The 23,738-nt window shown below is 41.3% G+C and overlaps 1 protein-coding gene across 2 annotated transcripts in view; it reads right to left on the reverse strand.

Annotated features, from left to right (window-relative positions):
- UNC5D (unc-5 netrin receptor D) overlaps positions 1-23,738 on the reverse strand; it is a 634,719-nt gene that overhangs the window by 100,300 nt on the left and 510,681 nt on the right. The window contains exon 8 of one of the 2 annotated variants that reach the window (XM_024131459.3): positions 11,358-11,390. The exons of the other annotated variant lie outside the window; for it this stretch is intronic. Within the exon in view, the coding sequence (XP_023987227.1) occupies positions 11,358-11,390 (33 nt within the window). The remainder of the gene's footprint in view (positions 1-11,357; positions 11,391-23,738) is intronic. 2 annotated transcript variants of the gene reach the window in all.

Below are 23,738 nucleotides of genomic sequence, written 5' to 3' on the forward strand. Positions count from 1 at the left end.
CGGGTTCGTGCCCCGGTCCGGGAGGATCCCACGTGCCGCGGAGCGGCTGGGCCCGTGAGCCATGGCCGCTGAGCCTGCGCGTCCGGAGCCTGTGCTCCGCAACGGGAGAGGCCGCAACAGTGAGAGGCCCGCATACCGCAAAAAACAAACAAAAAACACACACACAAAAAAGTTACTCTGAACTTTGTTTCCTTTCTTCAACACCCTGCTTCTCACTGACCCCTTTTCTAGTTGAAAAAAGAGGCCCTCCTATGTGAGTTCCCTCCTCCTCAACTCAGAATTCCTGTGCTCCTTCCTGCGTTTTCCCTTTCCTTTTCCCTGTTCCCTGAACAGCTCCTCCTCTGTGTCAGGCCAGCTCCGATTCACCCTCTCCTGCATCCGTGGGGACCTGGCTTCATTCATTATTCCCTTTTGGCCTTGCATCTTTCAACTCTGCCTCCACACCTGAGCCTTGCCTTCTGCCTGCAAACACAGCCTGGTCCCCCTCATCACCTCCCCCCCAAATCCTTCTCCCGACTCTGATAAACCTCGCAAAGATGCAGTATCTTTTCACATTCACGAAATCCTTAGCTCTTTGTTGAAAAGAACTTAAAGCATTTGTTCTGAACATTAAAACTTCTGTGATCCATGTTCCATAATTTCCCTAACCAGTTAACCTCTGTCCTGCTGAAACAAAAGAATAAGTAGAATACATGCATATGATGAGAAAATGTTTTAGGAACTATAAAAAGTTACACTACACCAAGAGAAAATTTATCCTCCAACTAAGCCAGACAGAGAAAGACATATAATACCATATGATATCGCTTATATGTGGAATCTAAAAAAAAAAAAAAAAAAAAAAGGATACAAATGAACTTATATACCAAAGAGAAATAAACCCACAGACATAGAAAACAAATTTATGGTTACCAAAGGGGGAAGGGGAGGAGGGATAAATGAGCAGTTTGGGATTAACATATACACACTACTACATATAAAACTGATAACCAACAAGGACCTACTGCATAGCACAGGGAACTCTACTCAATATTTTGTAATAACCTATAAGGGAAAAGAATATGAAAAAAACCCAATATATATGTATATATAACTGAATCACTTTGCTGTCCACCTGAAATTAACACAACATTGTAAATTAACTATACTCCAATAAAAAAATAAATAAAATTAAAAAATATAAAAGTAACCACTCTTGATAGTATCTTTGAGATCTTTCGGGAAAAAAAAGTAAATTTCTTTTCTTTTTTTTTTTTTACCATTTTTACTCTAAAAATTCTATTATCTTATATTTCTGTATTATATTTCTTTTCCTCTATGTTGCTCTTTTTCCCCATGTACAGTATCTTGTAGATCTTTCCTGTATCAGAACCTACAGACCTGCTTCACTTCTTTTTACACGTGCCTAAGCCCATTGCCAGGCTGTATGATGTAACTCATTCACTATTTCTGTCTTATTTGGTTGTTCTCTTACCCTTTTAAAGTCTGGCTCTTGCGCAAACCACTGTTCCCTCTTGAAGACTGGTCTCAACCACTCCATTAATAGTAATGTTCTTTGTCTTATTCTTTTCCACTGCTCTGCAGTAGAAACACAAGAATAGCCAACCCTCCCTCTAGGGGGAAAAAAAAAGTCCCTTAAATTTGATTCTCCTAACTTCTCTTTTCTTATTGTTTAGGAACTACCCTTCCTTCTCAAAGTTCTATAAAAGATCTTTAAAGCTCAGTTCTTGGCCCCTTTTGCTCATCTAATCGGATCATCACTCACACACAGACAGCGCTAACTATTCCTCCGACGACAGTCTCAAACCAAGATCTCCTGCCTCATCGCATATGTGAAGACCTCATCCAACATTTCCTCCTGCTCGATGGATAAAAACCATCACGCAACTGTGTGTTGCGCTAACATCTCAAATTTGCCATCTGATTGATGAATTCACCATTCTTATCTCTTCAAATACTTTCTTTTCTTGAATTCCCTTTCTCTAGTAATGACATCACCAGAGACCAGGCTTGAGACTGAGAGTCATCTTTCCTCTTCTTTCCATCGACCCCTTCCCCAGGCCACTGACACGCCTTACTGATCGGATCCCCAGTGCCTCTCACATCTCCGTTTCAACAGGAGGCAGCCACATTGCACGGTCTCATCTTACCTGGTACCGAGGCCCCAGTCTTTGTTCACTCTGAACCACTTTACACATGGATTACTCTCTCCAAACACGGTTCTGGCACTGCTACTCCACTACATTTCAATAACTCTCTAGGAGGTGTTGAGTTCACTCCAACAGGGACTTTCCTTACAGCTCAAGACACTTTCTGCTCTGCCCCATTCTATTTTTCAACTGCTTTTGCCCATCTCTCACCCATAGGGACCTTACTCTTTGGCTAAATCTGACTACAGGCATAACTCAAAGATATTATGGGTTCAGTTCCAGACCACTACAATAAAGCAAATATCGTAATAAAATGAGTCACACAAATTGTTTGGTTTTCCAGTTAAAAGTTATGTTTACACTATACTGTAGTCTGTTAAGCATGCAATAGTATTATGTCTAAACAAAACAATGGATATACCTTAACTAGAAAATACTTTATTGCTAAAACATGGTAGCCATCATCTGACAACACAAGGTGGCCACAAACCTTCAATTTGTAAAAAGAAAAAAAAAAAAGAAAGCAGTATCTGTGAAGCTCAAGAAAGCAAAACACAATAAAATGAGGTCTGCCCATATCTATTTTTTTCAAGTAGAACTTGTACTTCAGTAGACTTCTTTCTTTTTTTTTTTTTTTTTTTGTTTGTTTTTTTTGCGGTACGCGGGCCTCTCCCTGCTGTGGCCTCTCCCGTTGCAGAGCACAGGCTCCGGACGCGCAGGCTCAGCGGCCATGGCTCACGGGCCCAGCCGCTTCGCGGCATGTGGGATCTTCCCGGACCGGGGCACGAACCCGTGTTCCCTGCATCGGCAGGCGGACTCTCAACCACTGCGCCACCAGGGAAGCCCTAGACTTCTTTCTTTTTGTTCAGACTTTTTGCTTTTACTGAAAGGCTCTCTCCTCTAATATTTAATTCTAACTATTCTTCCAAGATCGACAGTAAAGATAATCTATTCTATAAAAAATATTTCTTTTAATTAATTAATTAATTTTGGGGGGCTGTGTTGGGTCTTCGTTGCCGCACGCGGGCTTTCTCTAGTCGCGGCGAGTGGTAGCTGCTCTTCGTTGCGGTGCGCAGGCTTCTCATTGCAGTGGCTTCTCTTACGGAGGAGCACGGGCTCTAGGCGCACGGGCTTCAGTAGTTGCGGCACGCGGGCTTCAGTGGTTGTGGCTCGGGGGCTCTAGAGCGCAGGCTCAGTAGTTGTGGTGCACGGGCTTAGTTGCTCCGCGGCATGTGGGACCTTCCTGGACCAGGGCTCGAACCCGTGTCCTCTGCATTGGCAGGCGGATTCTTAACCACTGCGCCACCAGGGAAGCCCAAAAAATATTTCTTGATAATGCACATTCACATGTTTTGTTCTTCCTTCTGAGTAAAGTTGCCAGATCAAGCAAATACAAATATGACATAGTTAAATTTGAGTTTTAGATCAAGAATGAATAACTTTAGTACAAGTATTTCTCATGCCATATTTGGGACATGCTTATGCGAAAATGTATTCACTATTGACATGAAATTCAAATATACCTAAGCGTTCTCTGTTTTATCTGGTAAGTCTACCTTCAGACTGCAAAAAGAACTGTGTTTTTTCCCATCAGATACGAAGACCAAGGTAAAATGAGAAATAGAGTCAAAACGCAGGATTTGAACTCCAGTCCTTGAGAAAATGACTTCACTTTCATTTTCTTTTCTGGAAATTAAAGATATAAACTCTAACTTTGAATATACTAGCACGTGGAAAGATGGGGCCCGTGAATTCACATCTTTAGTGAGTACCCTGGGTTACTCTGATGCTGATGAACATATTGGTCCATCACTTATTCACTGTGTCTGTGCTTAGTTCCAAAGTATTTAATGAATGAAATCCCATCATGTCCAGTAAGGTCAATGATATTCTTGAAAATGGTAATAAGAAAAGGTATACATTTACAATGGAATAAAAATTAGGTAATAAAAAGATTGAAAGTAGTAAGAAAAATTATAAATGTTGCACATTGCATGGGTTGAATTGATTCACAGTAGGAATGTTTCTGAAGGACAAAGCAAGTCATGCAATTTGTGGGAAGTGCTATGTTTATGTAATGGAAAATAATCAGCAGGAGATGAAGAAAAATGCTGGGTAAAACAGAAAAAAAAAATGTGCTTTACCCCATGGCTAGAAGATTAGCATTGATGCCAGTTGCCTCATGTTAGTTTAGAAGAATTTAGAAGTCTATTGAGAACTTAAAGATATTATGGTTCAAAGTCGCAGATTGTTCTATGGGTTCAAGGTACCATTCAGGTCTACACAGCCTGAAAGAGAATGGCCCGAATTGCCAGTGTAGACTGTGCATCTTCTGAGGAGCTCCCTAACCCTATGAAGATCATAAAGAATGTATATTCCCAGAATCCACATTATTCCACTATGGATGAAAGCAGTGTACTCTCGAACCCGTGTCCTCTGCATTGGCAGGCGGATTCTTAACCACTGCGCCACCAGGGAAGCCCAAAAAATATTTCTTGATAATGCACATTCACATGTTTTGTTCTTCCTTCTGAGTAAAGTTGCCAGATCAAGCAAATACAAATATGACATAGTTAAATTTGAGTTTTAGATCAAGAATGAATAACTTTAGTACAAGTATTTCTCATGCCATATTTGGGACATGCTTATGCGAAAATGTATTCACTATTGACATGAAATTCAAATATACCTAAGCGTTCTCTGTTTTATCTGGTAAGTCTACCTTCAGACTGCAAAAAGAACTGTGTTTTTTCCCATCAGATACGAAGACCAAGGTAAAATGAGAAATAGAGTCAAAACGCAGGATTTGAACTCCAGTCCTTGAGAAAATGACTTCACTTTCATCTTCTATTCTGGAAATTAAAGATATAAACTCTAACTTTGAATATACTAGCACGTGGAAAGATGGGGCCCGTGAATTCACATCTTTAGTGAGTACCCTGGGTTACTCTGATGCTGATGAACCTATTGGTCCATCACTTATTCACTGTGTCTGTGCTTAGTTCCAAAGTATTTAATGAATGAAATCCCATCATGTCCAGTAAGGTCAATGATATTCTTGAAAATGGTAATAAGAAAAGGTATACATTTACAATGGAATAAAAATTAGGTAATAAAAAGATTGAAAGTAGTAAGAAAAATTATAAATGTTGCACATTGCATGGGTTGAATTGATTCACAGTAGGAATGTTTCTGAAGGACAAAGCAAGTCATGCAATTTGTGGGAAGTGCTATGTTTATGTAATGGAAAATAATCAGCAGGAGATGAAGAAAAATGCTGGGTAAAACAGAAAAAAAAAATGTGCTTTACCTCATGGCTAGAAGATTAGCATTGATGCCAGTTGCCTCATGTTAGTTTAGAAGAATTTAGAAGTCTATTGAGAACTTAAAGATATTATGGTTCAAAGTCGCAGATTGTTCTATGGGTTCAAGGTACCATTCAGGTCTACACAGCCTGAAAGAGAATGGCCCGAATTGCCAGTGTAGACTGTGCATCTTCTGAGGAGCTCCCTAACCCTATGAAGATCATAAAGAATGTATATTCCCAGAATCCACATTATTCCACTATGGATGAAAGCAGTGTACTTGGGGAAAAGATATAGAATGGAGTGTTAGTAAGGAGACGAGAAATACCTAATTTTCAGACTGGAAGGACACATTTGGGTCATTCTTTGATAGAAATGATTCTGGGAAGCATCCAGCTTGGACTTTAACCTAGCACCTGGCACAGAATAGATGATTATTCAAAACTATCTCCTTACTTCCCCCTCTTCTCAAATCCTTTATTATCTTCTACCTTTTAAGGAAGTTGTGGGGAAGAAGCCTTTCTTACTGTTTCCTTCACACTTCACTGGGCCAGGACTATTTATATAGAATAATTGTGCAATAAATATCTACTACATGAATGAGTTAAAATAAATATAAAGAAGCAAAGTCTTTATTTTCACCTTAATAAAAGGCTCCGTGCAGAGTTAGCAGGAAGATGTAAGACCATAATAACAAGTATGAATTGAACATCTAATACATACTAGGCACAGTGGTAAATGCCACAAGCATAAGGGTGGACAAGATCCTATACCATCTACCAGATGGCAGGAATTATGTCTAGCAGAGAGGGAATCCAGCCTGGGATAAAGGCAATGAACATATGGTGTAGAAATAGGGGAACGGCTTGATGCTGAGCCAATTACGGGAGTAACTAACTCAGACTTGGGGGCTGAGGGGAAGATGGTGAATGCTTTGCAGAAGTGAGACCCAAGCCAAAACCTGGAGGAAGGATACATTCAACAGGTTAAGATTAGGGGGAGAGAAAGTTTTCTGGCAGAAGTAACAGAACGTATAAGGAACTTTATGCCAATATGGGCCCAGGGTATTCAGACAACTAAGAAGCTTTGTTTGGCTGAAGAATATGAGAAACGGTGAGAGGGTAGGAAGGAAAATACCTAATGATTCAGCTGCTTGAGAGAAGCTGATACCCTGAAGAAAAGCCATCTGAGACCAGATCACAAACTTTATCTTAAAAATAATGGTCAGCTAATGAAAAGGTTTAAACACAGAGGTCATGTGACCAGAACTGATGTTTTCAAAAGATCAGATAAATTGACGTCAGCCAAGATTGGATATAGGAAGCAATGGCAGAAATCCTGGTTAGAAAGAAAGATGGCCTGAACTTTGAAACATTTTTGTCTGGGACACCCTTTTCTTTTCACTTGGTTTTTCTCTTACTACAACTGGCTGTTACTTTTCTATCTCCTCTGCAGTGACTTCTGACCTTCTCTACATCTAAATGTTGATGTCCTCCAGCGCTGAGTCCTCAGATACCTTCTCTATTCACACTCATTATCCGGTGATCTCATTCAACCTAATGGCTTTAAATATCATCTGGACAGTGACAAGCCCCAGATTTATGTCACCAGCCAGGACTCTCCTCTGACCTCCAGACTCATATATTCTGCTGCCTGTTTAACCTCTCCATTTAGATGTTTCAGAAGTATCTTAAATCTAGCATTTATAACACTGAACTCTTGAGTCTCCCTCCAGATGTGCTAAACCAGGTTCTCCCCAGATCGGTAATGGCCAAGTCCGTCCTTCTAGTTGCATAGCCCAAATTCTGGGATCATCCCTAATGCTTTTCCTTCCCTCAAACTCTATATCCAATCCATCAGCAAATCCTTTTGACTCTGCCTTCAAAAGAGATCCATAACGGATTATGGCCCGTTTCTACAATTTCCAATGCATTCTGTCTGGCCCAAGCCACAGTCATCTTGAATCTAGGTAATTATAATAGCCTGGGCATTGTTTAACAGCCTAGATTATTTTAATAGATTATTGTTACAGTAGATCACTGGAACCGATTTTCTTGCTTCTGCTCTGGTTCCCTGTATGTTTACACTCAACACAGCAGGTAGAGTGTATCCTTGAAAGTATTAGGTCATATCACTATGAATAAACACCCTCAATGGCTTTCCATCTCGCTCACATGAAAGGTCAAAGTCGTTACAGTGGCCTATGATACACTTGGCAGTTTTTCCCTGTGCCCCACTTCTTTGACCTGAGCTATTATGACTCTTCGCTTTGCTGCTCTGCTCCAGATACCTGCCCTAATTGTACCTCGGATACAACAAGCTCCCGCCACATAGCCTTGGCGTCCTGCTGTTCCCTTGGCCTGGAATGTTCTCCTCTCAGGTATCTAGAATGTGTGTCCTTGTTTTTTTTTCAGGTCTCTTCTTAAATGTGATTTTATTACAGAGACCCTCTCTGAACACCTTATACAAAAAAGCAACACTCCCTCCACCCCCGCCTGAGCCCCTCATCCTGCTTTATTCCTCTTCACGACACGTCACCACCTCCACAGCGCCGAGCACTCTTATTTTCTGGTTTGTTTTTTCCATCTCCCCTCACCGTAAGCTTTGTGGGAGCAGAAACTGTTATCTGTCTGGCTCAAGTGTTGATTCTCCACCACCTAGAACATGTCCTAGCCCATGGGAAGCACCTGATGAATAGCTGCTGAATGAATGGAGGGGATGGATACGCAAGAGGGAAAATGGAGAGAGTCAGTGAACTTGATCTATGTAGGTGGCAGAATGGTTAGATGGTAGCGATTCATTGGGTACTGAGCTGCAGAAGGGAGAGGAAAAAGACAGGGGTCTAGGAGGCTGTCCAAGTGTGGGGCCCAGCTGAGTTAAAGGCATAGTATTCACTGAACTAGAGAAGATGGGAAGAGGCCTGGGTTAAAAACAGGGACAGAAAAGGACACATTCAATTTTGAAAAAGCTGAGATTCGGGTTATTGGGAGACATTCAACTGGCGAAGTCCTGGAGGTAACTGACTCTAGAACGATTAACGGGATTCGTGCGTAGCGTGCGTTTCTACTAGTCACAAAACAACTACGTGGAAAGGAGATGGAGAAAGAATATGTTCTGAGTTATTTTCTAGGGGGAAGCTGAATCCTTTTCATCCCTAAGGTGAACTTACTGAAGCAGTAGCTCCCTGGGGGCTCACAGCCCCTCAGAAAGCCTCATCCCCTAGCCTCCAGGAGTCTGTCTGCACATGACCATCCATCTTTCAGCCTGACTCTGGAGGTACGTGTTTGCCACTCAGAACCTACTATATTTTACTGCACTTCCTGACATTGTTACACAACATTTATTGAAAGCACATTTGCTGGTAATGAAGTTTCTATTAACTATGATTAAATCTCCTAAAACACCTGAAGATAATTTAAGATGTGCAGAAGCAGAAAATGAAACATTCGGTTTAGTACATTAGGAAACGTAATTGATTAAATTATCTCATTTACAATAAGTGCTTTCAGGAGCGATGCTGTGCACATATTTCCCCCCGTTTGTCATTAAGATTTGCCAACAGGCATCTTAAGACTTCACTTTCTTTTCACACCTCCCCGCAACTCAAAGCCGGATCCTCAGCCCGCCTCACACGGATCTGCCCGGGAGCCTCCGAGGGATGGTTTCCATCCCACCAGCCTGGCAGAGGATCATGTGCACAGCTATATATGGGAACAGGTTGTTTCTCAATTATCTTCATAATTGACTTTGATTTTGCATCAATGATGATTCATGGAATCTTCGGCGAAGCCCCCCTCTTTCAACAAACCACCACAGCCCGCCTTCATATAATGCACTCCTAACCGTGCAGCCTCCAGAACCCGGATCCGATGCCTCTGGGAGCCTTTTGCAATCACATTGATTCTGTTAAGGTTTTATTTTTAGGAAATCACAAATTAAAACCGTTTAAGCGATTCCGTGGCAGTATCCAGCAATTAAGCATGGTGTAGAGGAGCGAGAACCCCAAGCAAAACCTCATTCACGAGTCCCCGAGGACCAGAACCAGCTACTGTGGGGCTTATGGCTGGAATGTACCCAAATCTGTACCCAAATTAGAATGGCACAGGACTCACAAACTAAGCGTGAAATTAATTTTCAAAAAACACACATGCATTTCTGAGGAACTCTCCCGTTGGCCGCCGCATGGATACCCATAATCTTGCTTGGGCTGCACACAGGGGCCAGTGGATGGTGAGGGCTCCTCTGTGACCAGGAAGCCCTGGGGGACCACTTACTCCAGCAGTCCCTCTGAGGCCTTGGCCCAGACACAAGCCGAACACTCAGTGCCCCCTTTTCTCCTCCACCCTCACATGCGTGCGCGCGCGCACCCCCCCAATCAGGCTTCCCCACCTTCAGTCTTCCCATGAGTTCCAAATCCAACATGCATGACTCCGGAGGGCCGCTGCCTAAGTCCCAATAACGACTTTATGGGCAGCAGACAGCAGGGAAAACAAGAAGGTTTGTTTTTGTTGTTCTGTAAAGTTCTCAGGCTCCAGAAGTCATGGCATCTTTCTATCTCAAGCCAACATCTGAAGTATGAACATCACAGCTTTACTGCGTCTTTCTCTCATGTCACCTGACCCCCAGCCCAAAGGCACCGATTACTGTCTATCTTCACAGGGTCTTAATTCTTTCAAAGAAGGTGGCTAATCGAAGCTGTTAACTCTCCCATGCTATTTCAATGTTAATACCCTAGGATTTAAAAGATCAAAAGCCATTCATTTTCGACCAAAATAGCAGATACTGGTCAAGAATGTCTTTCACAAGCTTTATAAACCAAGCTGGCTAGGGAGCTGTCTCTTTCTACCACTGCTAAGAGCTGCAATGCTGATGCCCTTCCATACGGACTCTGACGTCTACATGATGCCCTAGTATACTTTACACATTGCTGAGAATCATTGGGGGAACATATTAAAATGTAGATTCTCAGGAGCTGCCCCTGCACTGGGTGTTCAAATTAATTTGTTCTATTCTGAGGGGAGGCATATTTAACAAGCTTCCACCATAACCCAAGATTCTGATGCATGTGGTCGCTTATCTAAGTTTCGAGAACTATCTTCCTAAGAAAAAGAGTTCTCAATCCAAGCTGCACATTGAAATCACCTGAGGAGCTTTTAATACTAGGGATTCCTGTGTTCTAAATCCCCTCTTCCCATTTTGATTTCACTGGGGTACAGCCTGGGAATTGGGATTTATAAACAGCCTCCGGTGGCCCTCAATTTCAGCCGGGGCTGAGCACCCTGGGGTTGAATGCCGAGCTGCCAATCATTTAAGCTGTGCTCTGTCCCCCAAATCTACTAGATGCGTAAGATGGAGAGAATGCAAAGGCCTCTCCAGGAAGCAAGCCAATGGACAGAGACCTCGAGCCAGCACCCACCCACCAGGTTCAATTCCTGGCCTTTTCACTGTGGAATACTGGTTCTCAGTCTACCCAGTTGCCATGGATTTCCGGGTTCTTCTCTTAGGCGCCCCCTGCCCCTTCCTAGGTGGAGAGTCTTGTAATCAGGCTATTGCCCAAGGCTGCTCTCATGAAAGCCTGTACTGACAAATAGTTATTAATTTTAATGAGATAAATCTCCTCAGAAATAGGAGTCCTACATGACATTTGCAGATAAATGGACTGCTCTCGGCAGGCGGAATCAAGAGGAGAGATTTACTTTTATTCTGAAGGAGGGGAGGGGGTGTGCATATTTCTGTTCCATTTAAACCTCTGATATGTGACTCCAAACCCAATGAGAAGAAGCCCCCCGAAAGCCCTGGATCTTTCGAAGGAACTTCAATTCAGTTTGGCTCCTAGACAAATACAACAGTAAAGCAGCAAATATGAGAATAAGTGATATTCACAAGAGGAAAAATAACTTACTTTGGGGTTTTATTTCATGAAGAGGTTTTTTATCTAAAAGAAAGAAAGACAAAAAAAGAAAGTTGCATTTAATAATTTACACGGAGCAGATATATTTCCTATATCCCTTTACGTCTACCTCTATAAAGGAAACATTTTCTCTCTTTCTGCAGACAATACGGATTATGTTATTCATATTTATCCTTTTCATTCTAATTTAAAAAATTTTTCTCTTTTGCAATATTTTTCTAGGATGACTGCTTCATTCCTTCAAAAAAAAAATCCCTCAGGCTTACTAGAGTTTCTTTCTTTTGCATTTGTTAGATTCTTATCGGCATGATGAGAGCAGTGAGCTTGCCGCCTGTCCCTTTTTTATAGTCAGAAGACTGCTCAGGTAAGGGATGCTATTTCACTGTATATGATGATAGAAAAACGAACCATGAATAAATATTTAAAGGGATCCTGCATTGGTTTGCAGTTATCATGGTCTGGATAAAATGTTCCAAACTCTGCTTTTTTTCCGTTCTCGTTGGGTATAGGTGCTATGGTATTGTGAGCGTGTTGAAGGTTTATTTTTAAGAAATCACACTTTTTTGTTTCAGATCTTGATCATCTGTTAAAATGTGGATGATCTCTCTTAATGGAAAGGTGTCCTTTTTAATCATGCTATTGAGCAGGGCAGCGGTCAGATGAGATGGATACAGAGAAAAGACACTCGGTCTTTTCTAAAGCAAGTTAGACATTCTTATCCATTCTCTTCACGGCTGGCCGTTCATCCACCATCCCCTGCCATCTTTCATCACCAAATCTGTTGCATTCATCTTGCAAATCGCTTGGAGACGTGGTGCCTATGGCTTGCTTTGTCCTACACCACAGGCCCTCCACTAACCATTCCTCCTTCCCCTGGTCCCATTCCAGGCCAACACAACTCCACCACCATGCAGAAACCTGGGAAGACCAGGACTGACACCATGTCAAATTCCAGAGGATTTGCAGGGTGCATCATTCCTCTCATTTGCGGCTTCTTAGGGTGTAGACGGAACACAGTCAGACTACAAGCACGGGGGCTGTTGCTAAGCATTCACAGACTCCCATAAGGCAGGGGACCTTGAAAAGTCACCTTGTGTAGCCTCCCTTCCTCTCTTTGCCTGAAGGCGAGCCAAGCGGGGAGAGACACTGTCATTTTGGATTATATTTTTAACTGAATCAAATCTCGCACAGTACACATTTGAGAACTTCATAAATATTACCTGGCTGACTGCACCGTAACCCCTCCCAGGCAGACAGACACAGCTAGGTTCCGAATCCTTCACGGAATATCTCTTACCCTAACCCACTCCTGCACTTAATACTGATTTTGACAGAAAACTCTTGCCGTGTGCTTTAGATATAACTCTTGTGTGTTTTGCCATCTGATTTGTGATGGAAGTAGCTTATAAAAGTTGTGTGTAAATCACACTCTTGCAAAGGGGCCACCACTGTTTTTTTTTACAATGAGGGGAAGTTAACAGGCAAACGGTAATATCTGACAAATCTTTCTTTAAAAAAGAAATCCTCAAAAAATATAATAATTTGTTCAAGTTGATATGATCATATTCAGATTCGTACACAGTCAGGTTTCTTAAAACCAAAACCTTGCATTTCCCTTACTGCACAGATTCAATGCCATACTCGTTTCCTTAGAGCAGGTGGTACCGCCCAAAGTCCAGATGCTAATGCACTCAAGAACTAGAACAAAACGACTTTGGTGGTTTTAACCTGACTTCAGTTTTTGCTTATTGCGTGCTATAAGCTTTTGGCGTGGGCAGAGCCATGCTGGCAGGCCAAGGCTAAGACATCTGAAAGTGATGCATGGCTAGGATGACACAGACGTGCAGAACATCTGTTTAGAACTCTGGCTGAGCTTAACAGTATTTTCCCCCTTCTAAACCACAGGAACCAAGATTATGCCAGGTAGCAAAATGAAACTCCATTAAAAACAGGTGAGATGTATAACTACTCCTCAGAAAAATAAAGCGAATATAGCCAAGACGTGAAAAAACTGGGGTAGTAGAGTTCTACCCGGTACAGCTCTGAAAAAAAGGAAGAGTGAATGGAGCTGAAAATCCCAGGGCTAAGGTCCCTGGATAGAGGGCAGGGGCCACATGGATGCACAGAGCAGCAGAGGAGGGCATCCTCCGCTCTGACCTGATGACGCCCAGCTCTGGCGTCGTCATCACTGACAGCGGATTAGTGCAGACTCTCAGGATCAGAAATGGATTTAAATCTTGGATTGGCTTCATCTGTCTCGGTGACCTCAGTGTTCCCCGCAGTAAAATGGGAATAAAAATGTCCTTGAAGCTTGGTCCCGGGGATTAAACATGATAACCGTGAAGTCATGCAGCATCGGGCTAGCACATGTTCAGCCATCAATAAATAGCAGCTGATGAATAAACACTTTAACATGTTATGAATATGATCATCATACTCGTTCAGAGGACAAAAATGACTCATGTGCTACTGCGTGGAGACAAGGCACAGCTCCAAATCAGAAATTCTAGTGAATTTCAGGGGTCCTTGAACGGGAGTTAAGAAACACGTGCCTAGTCCTGTCCTCTGCTTGCGCACACCAAGGGCAAGTCGAAACTTCCCTTTCCTGCCATGTAAAAACAAGGGCAGGGACCAGAAGACCCCTGTGCTACCCTGCTTTCACTCCTATAAATCTTTAGAATAACTACCAAAGACATTCCACAGAAATCCACCTGAAGTGAATTCTGAAAGCAGAGTCAAAATTATTCAAAGGGCCGCTCCTCTACCATCGCGTGTGTTATGCTGAGATCCAGCACGTGTGTTAGCCTGCATCTTCTCACGGAAAAGCCTGGAAGTCTCTGGTGTCCAAAAGAGCTCTAGTCCCCTGGCATCTGCATCAACATTGGGTTCTGCTGTACTTTGTGAAAAGCAGGATTCTTGTCAGCAAGCTGCTCTCTCATAGACCATTTTTCCCAGCTTGAAATGTCTGATTAGAGATTGTTCTACCGTGAGCTCAGGAGAGGGCTACCACCAACCTTGCTATGTTTTGCAAGAATGGCCCACCCACAGTTCATGCTCTTTTATTCTGTTTGCAGAATCATTTTCTCACAAGGCTCAGGGCCATGCAGTCACTGGCCTTGGTCAACCAAATCCTCTCCATTTTAATTTTACCTCTCTCCAAGGCCATGTTCAAATGGCCCCTTAGTAATTAATCCATTAGGGCCATGGTTCTTCACATGGGCTGCATATTAAAATTACCTGGGGAGCTTTTTTTTTAAAAAAAAAATACCCATGCTTAGGCCCCTCTCCAAGAACTCCTAATTGGGGTTTGTGTTTTTGTGATTACTGAGGGCACCACCACTTCCTGGCAACAAATCTGGGGTTCTGTATACTCAACTCCAGTTCCTCTCTGCCTCCCAAGAGGCTTTGGGGTAGCTGGAGTGTACAGAAGGGCCCAGAAGGGTCTTGCGGGCAGAGAAATGTAATTCTGAGCCAGTGGCAGCTGAGCTGTAGTTTGGGAAAATCACAACAGTTTTCCCAGGGTCTAACTTATACACCAAGAGGTACCTTCTGGGTAAATAGAAATTGATGGTAATTATAACTCAGTCCTATAGTGATTTTGTGTATTTACAGACTAAAGATGTGCAAGTGTTTTTTAAATTTTATTTTTAATAGTGTTTTAAATGTTTTCTTTTAAAAATCATTTTTATTATTTACACTTATCATATCAAAAAAATACAGATAAGTGCAAAAAAAAACCCCCCCATAATTCCACCACCAAGAGATAACCACTATTATGTTAAGTTATATATACAAGTCTAGGCTTTTTTCCTCTGTGATTTTATATATATATAAGATTACGTGCACACATACATGCTTATACATATATTAGCAGGAAACTACATGAAATTGACAGTAATTGATCATTTTTACCTACAAAAACATGGAATTGTCTTTTATATATTGCTCGGCAATCTGCTTTTGTCTCTTAGTGCCGTATTGCAAATACTGCTTTGTGTCTGCCATGCGTGTGGTGAGTGTGTGCATAGAGGTATATATATTTATATATGAGGCAAGGGAAGAGAAGGGGGGAGAGAGAGACAGAGGCAGAGAGAGAGAGAGGGAGGGAGGGAGGGAGGGAGAGAGAGAGGACAATCTACCTTTTTATTTTTGGTGGTGATTCATTTCTTTCCCACCTTTCTTTAAATTTTGGCTTCCTTTTTATATGGGATGCTCCCAAAGCATTTCCATTGTTCTTAGAATGTATTTATGGCTGCATTCCTACCTTCCCACCCACCCACATCCAGCCTTATCCTTTCTCTGCCAGGGAACAAATGTGGCCAGCTGCATGCAGCCCACATCCCACGGATCTGAGCGAGCCAGACTAAGGAGAGGTGACACATGTGTAAGGCGGAAGTGCTGACCACTACACTCAGAAACATTGCAAGATGACACATGTGGATGGATGGATTCAATCTCCAACCCACAGACTGGGCAAGGGGCTGCCCTCAAAACCTGTGCCTTGTGATTATTTGAAATCGGCTTCTATGGGTTTTGGATACCACACATATATGTTTCTTGAGACTCAGGCATCAAGCCACTCCGTGTGGACTACATACCAACCAGGACAGTAGCCAGGACAGCTCTCTCCTGCCGGGCGGCAGTTGACACATGTCATTAGCGTTCATGATCGCCATTCTTTTCACTAAACCAGACACGTCCCATGTTTTCATCTCCAAAGACCATTTTCATTATTTCCTTCTTCATAGATCATATGCTTTGGAACCTTTTTCACCCCCACCCCCACAAAAGATATGTCTTGAATTCAGTTTTATTTTAATTTACCCTCCACAGTCTTTGTAATCACAAATTATTTAGGAGCTGATTCTGAAGCGTGTGGCAGATTCAGTCTCCTCTGCCCATTCTCTCTGGCTAGTTCCTTGTTTGCTGGAAGAATTCTCTAGCATCATTATGTAGGAATCTACCATGATTCCACAGCCTCCACATCATGGCCAATTTCTCTGTCTACCTTTATGGTCTTCTATTAACTGGTCCCACCACACCAAATGTGACTCAGTTTCCGCTGCACCTCAGCAAAAATCCATATCCTAGTCCGATCAACCCATGAACTCTCAGTGCTTTTGCCCAAGCTGTTGCCTCTCCAAGGACACCCTCCCCCCTCCTATATAAAAATGTCCTCTCTCCAATGCCTAGATCAATTTCTGATTCCTTCATGAAATCTTTGGTGATTACTACTCTGTTTGAAGAAATCTCTCCCTTCTCTAGACAGTATGTCTTACTTACACTCATACTTATACTTACTTATACTAAAGTATAAGTATACTAAGTACACTAAAGTATAAGTATACTAAGTATACTTACTTATACTTACTTATACTTACTTATACTAAAATACTATGCAATTTCTTTCAAAATATATTACTTTGTAAGTGTTCATTTGATTGATTTTATACTTTTGTCAACACCACTAGTTATGGGTTCCTAACATGAAAATCATATTTAAATGATGAGCTCACAAATAATTGGCACTGCAACAGAGGATCATGGCAAGAAAAACAGTAGCAGGAGAAGTGAAATTAAAAGCTATTTGCTTGATTATTTACTGATGGGGAGAAAAAACGTTGAAGTTATTGATTATCAGTGTGTTTCATTTACTCATGCCTTCCCTCTTCCCCCATAACCAGAAATAATTAAGAAGCAGTGTTACACCCTCTGAATGCTCTCCAAAGCTGCAGGAAATCCCAGGATCTGGTGGATCTGCTTTGTATTAGCACTGGCAGATAATTAGATAAACACGAGGTCTGCTTTCACTGGCAACACCACCGTGACTGAACGTGTCAGGCAGACACTGAAGATGACAAGCAGGGATTCTATTCTGTTCTCCTGTGGTTGGTGAGAGCTCACTAAGGCTGCAGGACATGCAGGAACACAACCACCAGCTCTTGTAAAAACCATGAAATTCTGCCGGCAATGGAAAACACAGCAAAATCACAAGAGCGTAAAACACAGAGCATCTCTCGTTTTTTCCTCTTTTCAGTTGTTAATTTCTGCATTGCGTTTTTCTTTTGGGTTCATTTTTTTTTTAAAGATCCTGCTCAGAAATGACTCTTCAGAGACTGTATTTACCCCACGTTACTGAGTTACTTCAATTCTTGCTTCCTCTCCCCGCTTCCCAGCCTGTATAGACCATCATAAGATCTACTGCCCCTTTTAAAATGCACTCTGAGCAGAGTTTCCTGTGCTATACAGTAGGTTCTCGTTGGCTACCCATTTTAAATATAGTGGTGTGTATATGTCAGTCCCAAACTCCCAATTTACCCCTCCCCATGGGAAAAGAATTTGAAAAAGAATAGATACATGCATATGTATAACGGAATCACTTTGCTGTACACCTGAAACTAACACAACATTGTTAATCAACTATACTCCAATATAAAATAAAAATTTAAAAAATGCACTCTGAGCACATCCATCCATGCAGGACAAGTACAGAGAACAGGAGGTTTTGAGAGATTCCTCCCAGGGTTTTCCAGTTGGTTACGTCTGTTAGAGGAATCACTGGTTTCCTCAGAGATATCTGGGTAATGAGAGAAATTCCAGGACTGAATGGCAAAACCCCCCACCTGAATAAAAACCCGTAAGATCCGAGATGTACATCAGTAAATGAAGATCAGCTCTATTAATATTTTCTACCAAAGAACTCTTCAAGATCCCATCATATTAATTAGGGGAAATCAGATGGGTACCATAAGAGACAGCTCATGGATAGGACTTCTGATGACAAAGACCTTCCACAATTGCCCCTCAGCCAAATCACACAATTTGCGTGCATGAGATGATGTCGTCTTCCCTCTTCCTTCTTTCAAATTTGACCTCTCTTATAGGAATGTCTTTTGTATTTCCTAAACTCAGACGAATAAGTATCCATAATGACCATACTCCCAAGGAGCATTTGCATATTTCATTTTTGAACTAAATCATTTCAGTGTCTAGATTTCTTACCACCTTTGTCCGTTCCCACTGATTCACTGCGGGTTAGTTTGTTTTTATGATGGATATACAGGGTACAGTATGCTTTGGGGTTACAGCAAAGATGTTTAAGCATCTGTCTGCCAAGACTCTCTTGTCGGCAATTGGCCTCAAAGTGATAAAATGCACTTTTTCCAATTCTGCTCCGAGGGAAGATGCATATTAAAATCCTCCTATCCTGTAAATTGTTTTGCTTTGATTCCCTCCCTTCTATCCGCAACAGAAAAATATATGTATGTGTATACAGACATACACACTCACTCAAAACGAACCATAAATGTTCAGAGTCTATAATTCAAGCTTAAGGGAATAAGCTATTGATAAACATCATCATGATCACTCTCCTTACGTTAAGGGAGGAGTGATATTCAAATTATTTAAAAACAGTTTAGAAGCATCCCGTCAGTGTAAGCACCAGCCCTGACATAGGGTCATGCTGACTTTCTGCTGTGTCCAGGGCGGTCCCTTGAGTTGCTGGGTCACGGGGAGGTCTGGGTAGGGAATGGATTGGGGCTGGTGGCGGCGAGACTGGGGAGGGTGTTTGTTATGATGACTGTTCACTGACTGCTAAAGAAATACTTAGCAACTGATATACACAGGCCATCAGTCCTGTCTTACCAAAAAAAAAAAAAATGCTGAAAAAGAAACTGTGAATTGTGAATCTTTGACTTGTAGATTTATTCTAAGCTTCCTCAGGCCTCAGGCATGTAGAGTCTAGATCTGTGTTCTTCACCTACTCTCAGTGCCTGGAACAGTAAGTGGAATACGGTAGGTACTCAATAAATATTTGTTGAACAGATGAGTGCTACTCAGCCTCGTATGTACTTTCAGTCACAAGCGTAACGAAGTCAGGGTCCCTACATTTCCTAATTTCTGTATGAATTCCTAGGACATTGTAGCTTCTCAATGAAGGGAATGGAGCAGATGCTAGAGGCCTGCTTTGATGACTCCGTTCTGGCTGGCAACCGGCTTTGCTGGGTAGGGGATGGGGTTACCTTTGTTTCAGATCTAAAAGATGTCCCCCTCTCACCCTGCACATTCATCATCCAAACGGTTAATTTTAGGTGTGACTGAACTAGAATATCTCCTCAAAGCTGGCTAAAAAACAAATATCTGACAGCACTGACATGCCAGAGGTATCATTAAATCTTATATGTATAGATGTATAAAATACATCTGCATGTATAAAATATGAAATTTATACACATACAGATATATATGCACCTGTATATGAAAGCTACATTTAAGATTTTAAATTATAATGATTTCAAGTTTTTATACTGAGATGAAGCTTAGACATCATCCAGCACCCCGTCTCCCACCCCCCTGTTTGATAGTTATGGACAGAAGGCAAGGGATGGTGAGAGATCTGTCAAGGTCACACGCTAGTAACGAAACAACTGAACTAAGACCTAGGACTCCTTACTCCCGGTTCAGAGCCCTTTTCCCTAGCCCATGATCTCTTTCTAAATGATCACGGCAATTTTCTATTCCACTGCACGCTAACATTGTCCTCTCCCAAACACATGTATGCAAGGCCAGGGCTCTTAGGAGGATGCTGACACTTCTCTGGAAAAAGGACAAGGCCAGGGTTAAGGATAATGCACGTTGGTGATGTTCATATCATCTTCATTTTCTGGATTACATGTCTCAATGATCTTGAAGACACACACGTATTTAATTTGTAATGTAAGGAGAAAAGATAGAAGCAAAACAAAGACGTTTCCTCTGTCTCTACTAATTCACTTTGTTCAGCACACCCCAGAGGGCACTGAATTCTTTACAGGAGTAGATTACTCTGTTTTAAATCACTTCCCTGATTGGGTTCTTGCCATTTCTTTTATGGCTGGTCCACTCTATGATCTCAGACATTACATCTTTCTCTAATCCAGACTACTATTTCTTACCCAGGGTTTTGTTGAGTCCTGATTAAATACACCGCAGAGGTAGGATCTGGAATACACAGAACTGCTGAAATGGGGAGAGTTTGTTTTATATGACAGAAAACCTAAATTTTGGAAACTTCCCGACTCTGGATATCATTAGTTACTGACCAAATCTATTAGATATCTTTTAAAAATACAAAAAATATGGCAAAATTGCTAATTTGGGGATGTGGGAACGGCAAATGATGGAAGTGTTGACGTGTAACAAACATCACTGATCCAGAAGAGCCGGCACCAGGAGGATAACCCTGGGATCTGGAGATTGCGTATGGTCTAGTAGTGCGTATGGTGGATTTTTCCCCCACCAGTGAGAAAGGATTTTTAAATGTGTGTTGACAAATTAGAATTTGCTTTATGAAAATTTATTTTCTAACACAATTGTTAGAACATGTGTATTTCATAACACGAGGGAAACTCTCAGTATAATGAAGAATGATTTTCTCACTTGGGGATAATCCGGGCTTCTCTCCTGGGCCTTCCCCTTGAGTTATTTTTAATTAATTGTTACAATCATAGAATTTTAGGACTTGTTGGGACTTCAAAGATCACCTGGTCTGTCTCCTCCTCCTAACTAAATCCCCCCTGCAAAGGAAGACCGGAAAATCAAGAGTTGTTCTCTCAGCTACTTATCAGACGTTTTTGGGAAAGGATATTGACACTTTGGTCTGACACCAAGTTGAAGAATCCTCATGAGTTGTTAGGGTCCTTGTAAACCGTGTTCCTCCAACTAACGGTATGTCTCAAATTACCCCTCAGAACTGGTTCATACAAAGAACACAATTTGTGTCCCATAGATTTTAATGTGAAGCATTTTATTTCATTAGATACTATATTAGTCAGAAATATTAGGAAATGTTTTAACAAAATATCTAAAGTGTCACTTGTCAATTCTTCCACAGAACATGGAAAACACACCTTTTTTTGCCACAGGAATCCCTTTACTAGAACACACACACACACATTATTATTATTATTATTATTATTATTTACACAAATGGAGTGCTTACTATAGATGTCAAATGCTTTGCATGGTTTAGGTCATTTCCTCCTCAAAATGAACCCTTTGTAATAGGCACTATTGTAACTTTTATTTTATACAGGGATAAATTTAGGCTTAGAGAAATGAAGAAATTTGCTCATAGCATTGCAACCGAAATTCAAACTCAAGCAATCTGACCCCAGAGCCCAGATTCTTCAACCTGCTATCTATAGGATAAATGTGCAAATCCTATAGGCTCAGCTCATTCATTTCTCTCAATGCTAGGTTCAAGTCCATTTCTAATTTTTCAAAAAGAGAATAACATCTCAACTCAGAATCACAGAGGACCCTGGACGGCCATTCAGCCTTTGTTCTCAGTGCCAGCTCAATCCAGGCCAATCCTGGGCCAGCCCTCATGGAAACTCAACCTCTGTACCTTCTCGCAATCCCCAGTTTGGAACCAGTGCCTTCCCTGTGCTTCTTGGGGATGCCATCAACAAAATATTTCTCTTTTCTTTGTAATGAATTCGTATTCCCATCAACTATCTGGCCCTGTGGCGAAAATTTCCCATCCTTAAGAAATGTTTTTAAGCTTTCTACTGGGTTTTCTGTCTCCAGTTTACACTGTCATGGGGCTCTGTTCTTATTTGTCTATCTGGTTTTCTTGTTTTTTGTTGTTGTTGTTTTGTTTTTAGTCTTCTTCCTCTCTCTCTAATGTGATGTGTGTACCCTCTCTAAGTAATGGAGGTTATGTATCCTGTTCTCCAGCTGCCCAAATTTAATTTTAAAGTCCTTCCTATTTAGAGGAGAGGTGTTTTATTTCAATTCCTCTCATAAAATGAACAAAGTTAACAAGATGCGTCAGAGATAAACAATCTTCCAGACATGTTTCTGGAGTATGACAGCACTTCCTGTCCAATTCCACCAAAAGAATGTAAGCACAGTGTTAACGTTCATATGGAAATATGGTGGTGGTGGGTCAGGGGGAGTTGATAGGAATAGGAAATAGAAGAAGAAACAGAATAATTGCAATGATTTCTATTAGCTGAGAAGGGAATTCGTATGTAGGTTACTCTGTCATGGCTACGTACATGTGGCACACGTCTGGGAAGAAATAAAGAGAAGATGATGACAGAGGGAAAATATCCTGCATGACAAAAGTCATTGTTTCAGAGCTGGTTGAAAAGAAAGGCCACAGATTTGTTTTTAATTGAAGTATAGTTGGTTTACAATGTTGTGTTAGTTTCAGGTGTACAGCAAACTGATTTCAGTTATATATATATATATATATATATATATATATTCTTTTTCAGATTCTTTTCCCTTATAGGTTATTACAAAATATTGAGTATAGTTCTGTGCTATTCAGTAAGTCTTGTTATTTACCTATTTTATATACAGTAGTGTGTGTATGTTAATCCCAAACTCCTCCTGGACCAGGGATCAAACCCGGGCCCCCTGCATTGGGAGCGTGGAGTCTTAACTACTGTGCCACCAGGGAAGTCCCTCTACTTTATTAATATATGTAGCAGTGTGTACCTGTTAATCCCATGCTCCTAATTTTTTCTACCCCACCTCCCTTTCCTCTTTGGTAACCATAAGTTTATTTTCTATGCCTGAGGCCGTAGATATTTAATGGTTTACTAAATACATATCAATCATCATGGGCCAATGGATGAAGGTCAGTCCTTACTTGGAAGGGGGATTAAGCTCAAAAAGACAATCAGATGTCTTTATCTTCTTGTTAACAAGGCATAAATGTAGAAAAGTCCATAGATTGTGGATAACAAAGCGGAGACATTTTATGGTAATTTGCTGTATATGGCTCATTCTTTTTCCTTTTTCTGCTCAATTCCACTCAGGATATGGCACTAGAGTTCAAATCCTCTTATCACAAGGCACAAAAGTAAAAGTTTTAGCCTTGTAGAATTTTTAAAAAATGCTTTCACTAAGACACATGAGTATTGAGCTATCTCTATTTTCTTTTTTAATTAAGCACAATGGAAACTTCTGTTATGAGCCACTTCAGTCTGTCTCGTTAAAGCGTGTTATTCACTGGTCTTCTTATTGGGTCTCATAACGGGAAAGTATTATCGGGGCATGGGAGAGAGATTGTGGCCAAGTTGCTAATGACACCACATATGTCCAAATCTACATTCTTATCACTCCTGTGGGTCTGCAATATTATATCCACATTTTCTATTCAGTATACATAAAGGCAACTCTGAATTAATCAATTGTTTGTTATGCAGAAAGGCAGCTATTGGGTATTTCTAGGGAAAATCTTTATGGAAAAAGGAATACCTACTATGTACTACAAATGGAATGGAAATGGGTTTTTAACATTAAAACTACTTGGGAGGGCTTCCCTGGTGGCGCAGTGGTTGAGAGTCCGCCTGCCGATGCAGGGGACACGGG

The sequence above is a fragment of the Physeter macrocephalus genome, chromosome 20 (genome assembly GCF_002837175.3).
Source record: "Physeter macrocephalus isolate SW-GA chromosome 20, ASM283717v5, whole genome shotgun sequence".
Lineage (NCBI taxonomy): Eukaryota > Metazoa > Chordata > Mammalia > Artiodactyla > Physeteridae > Physeter > Physeter macrocephalus.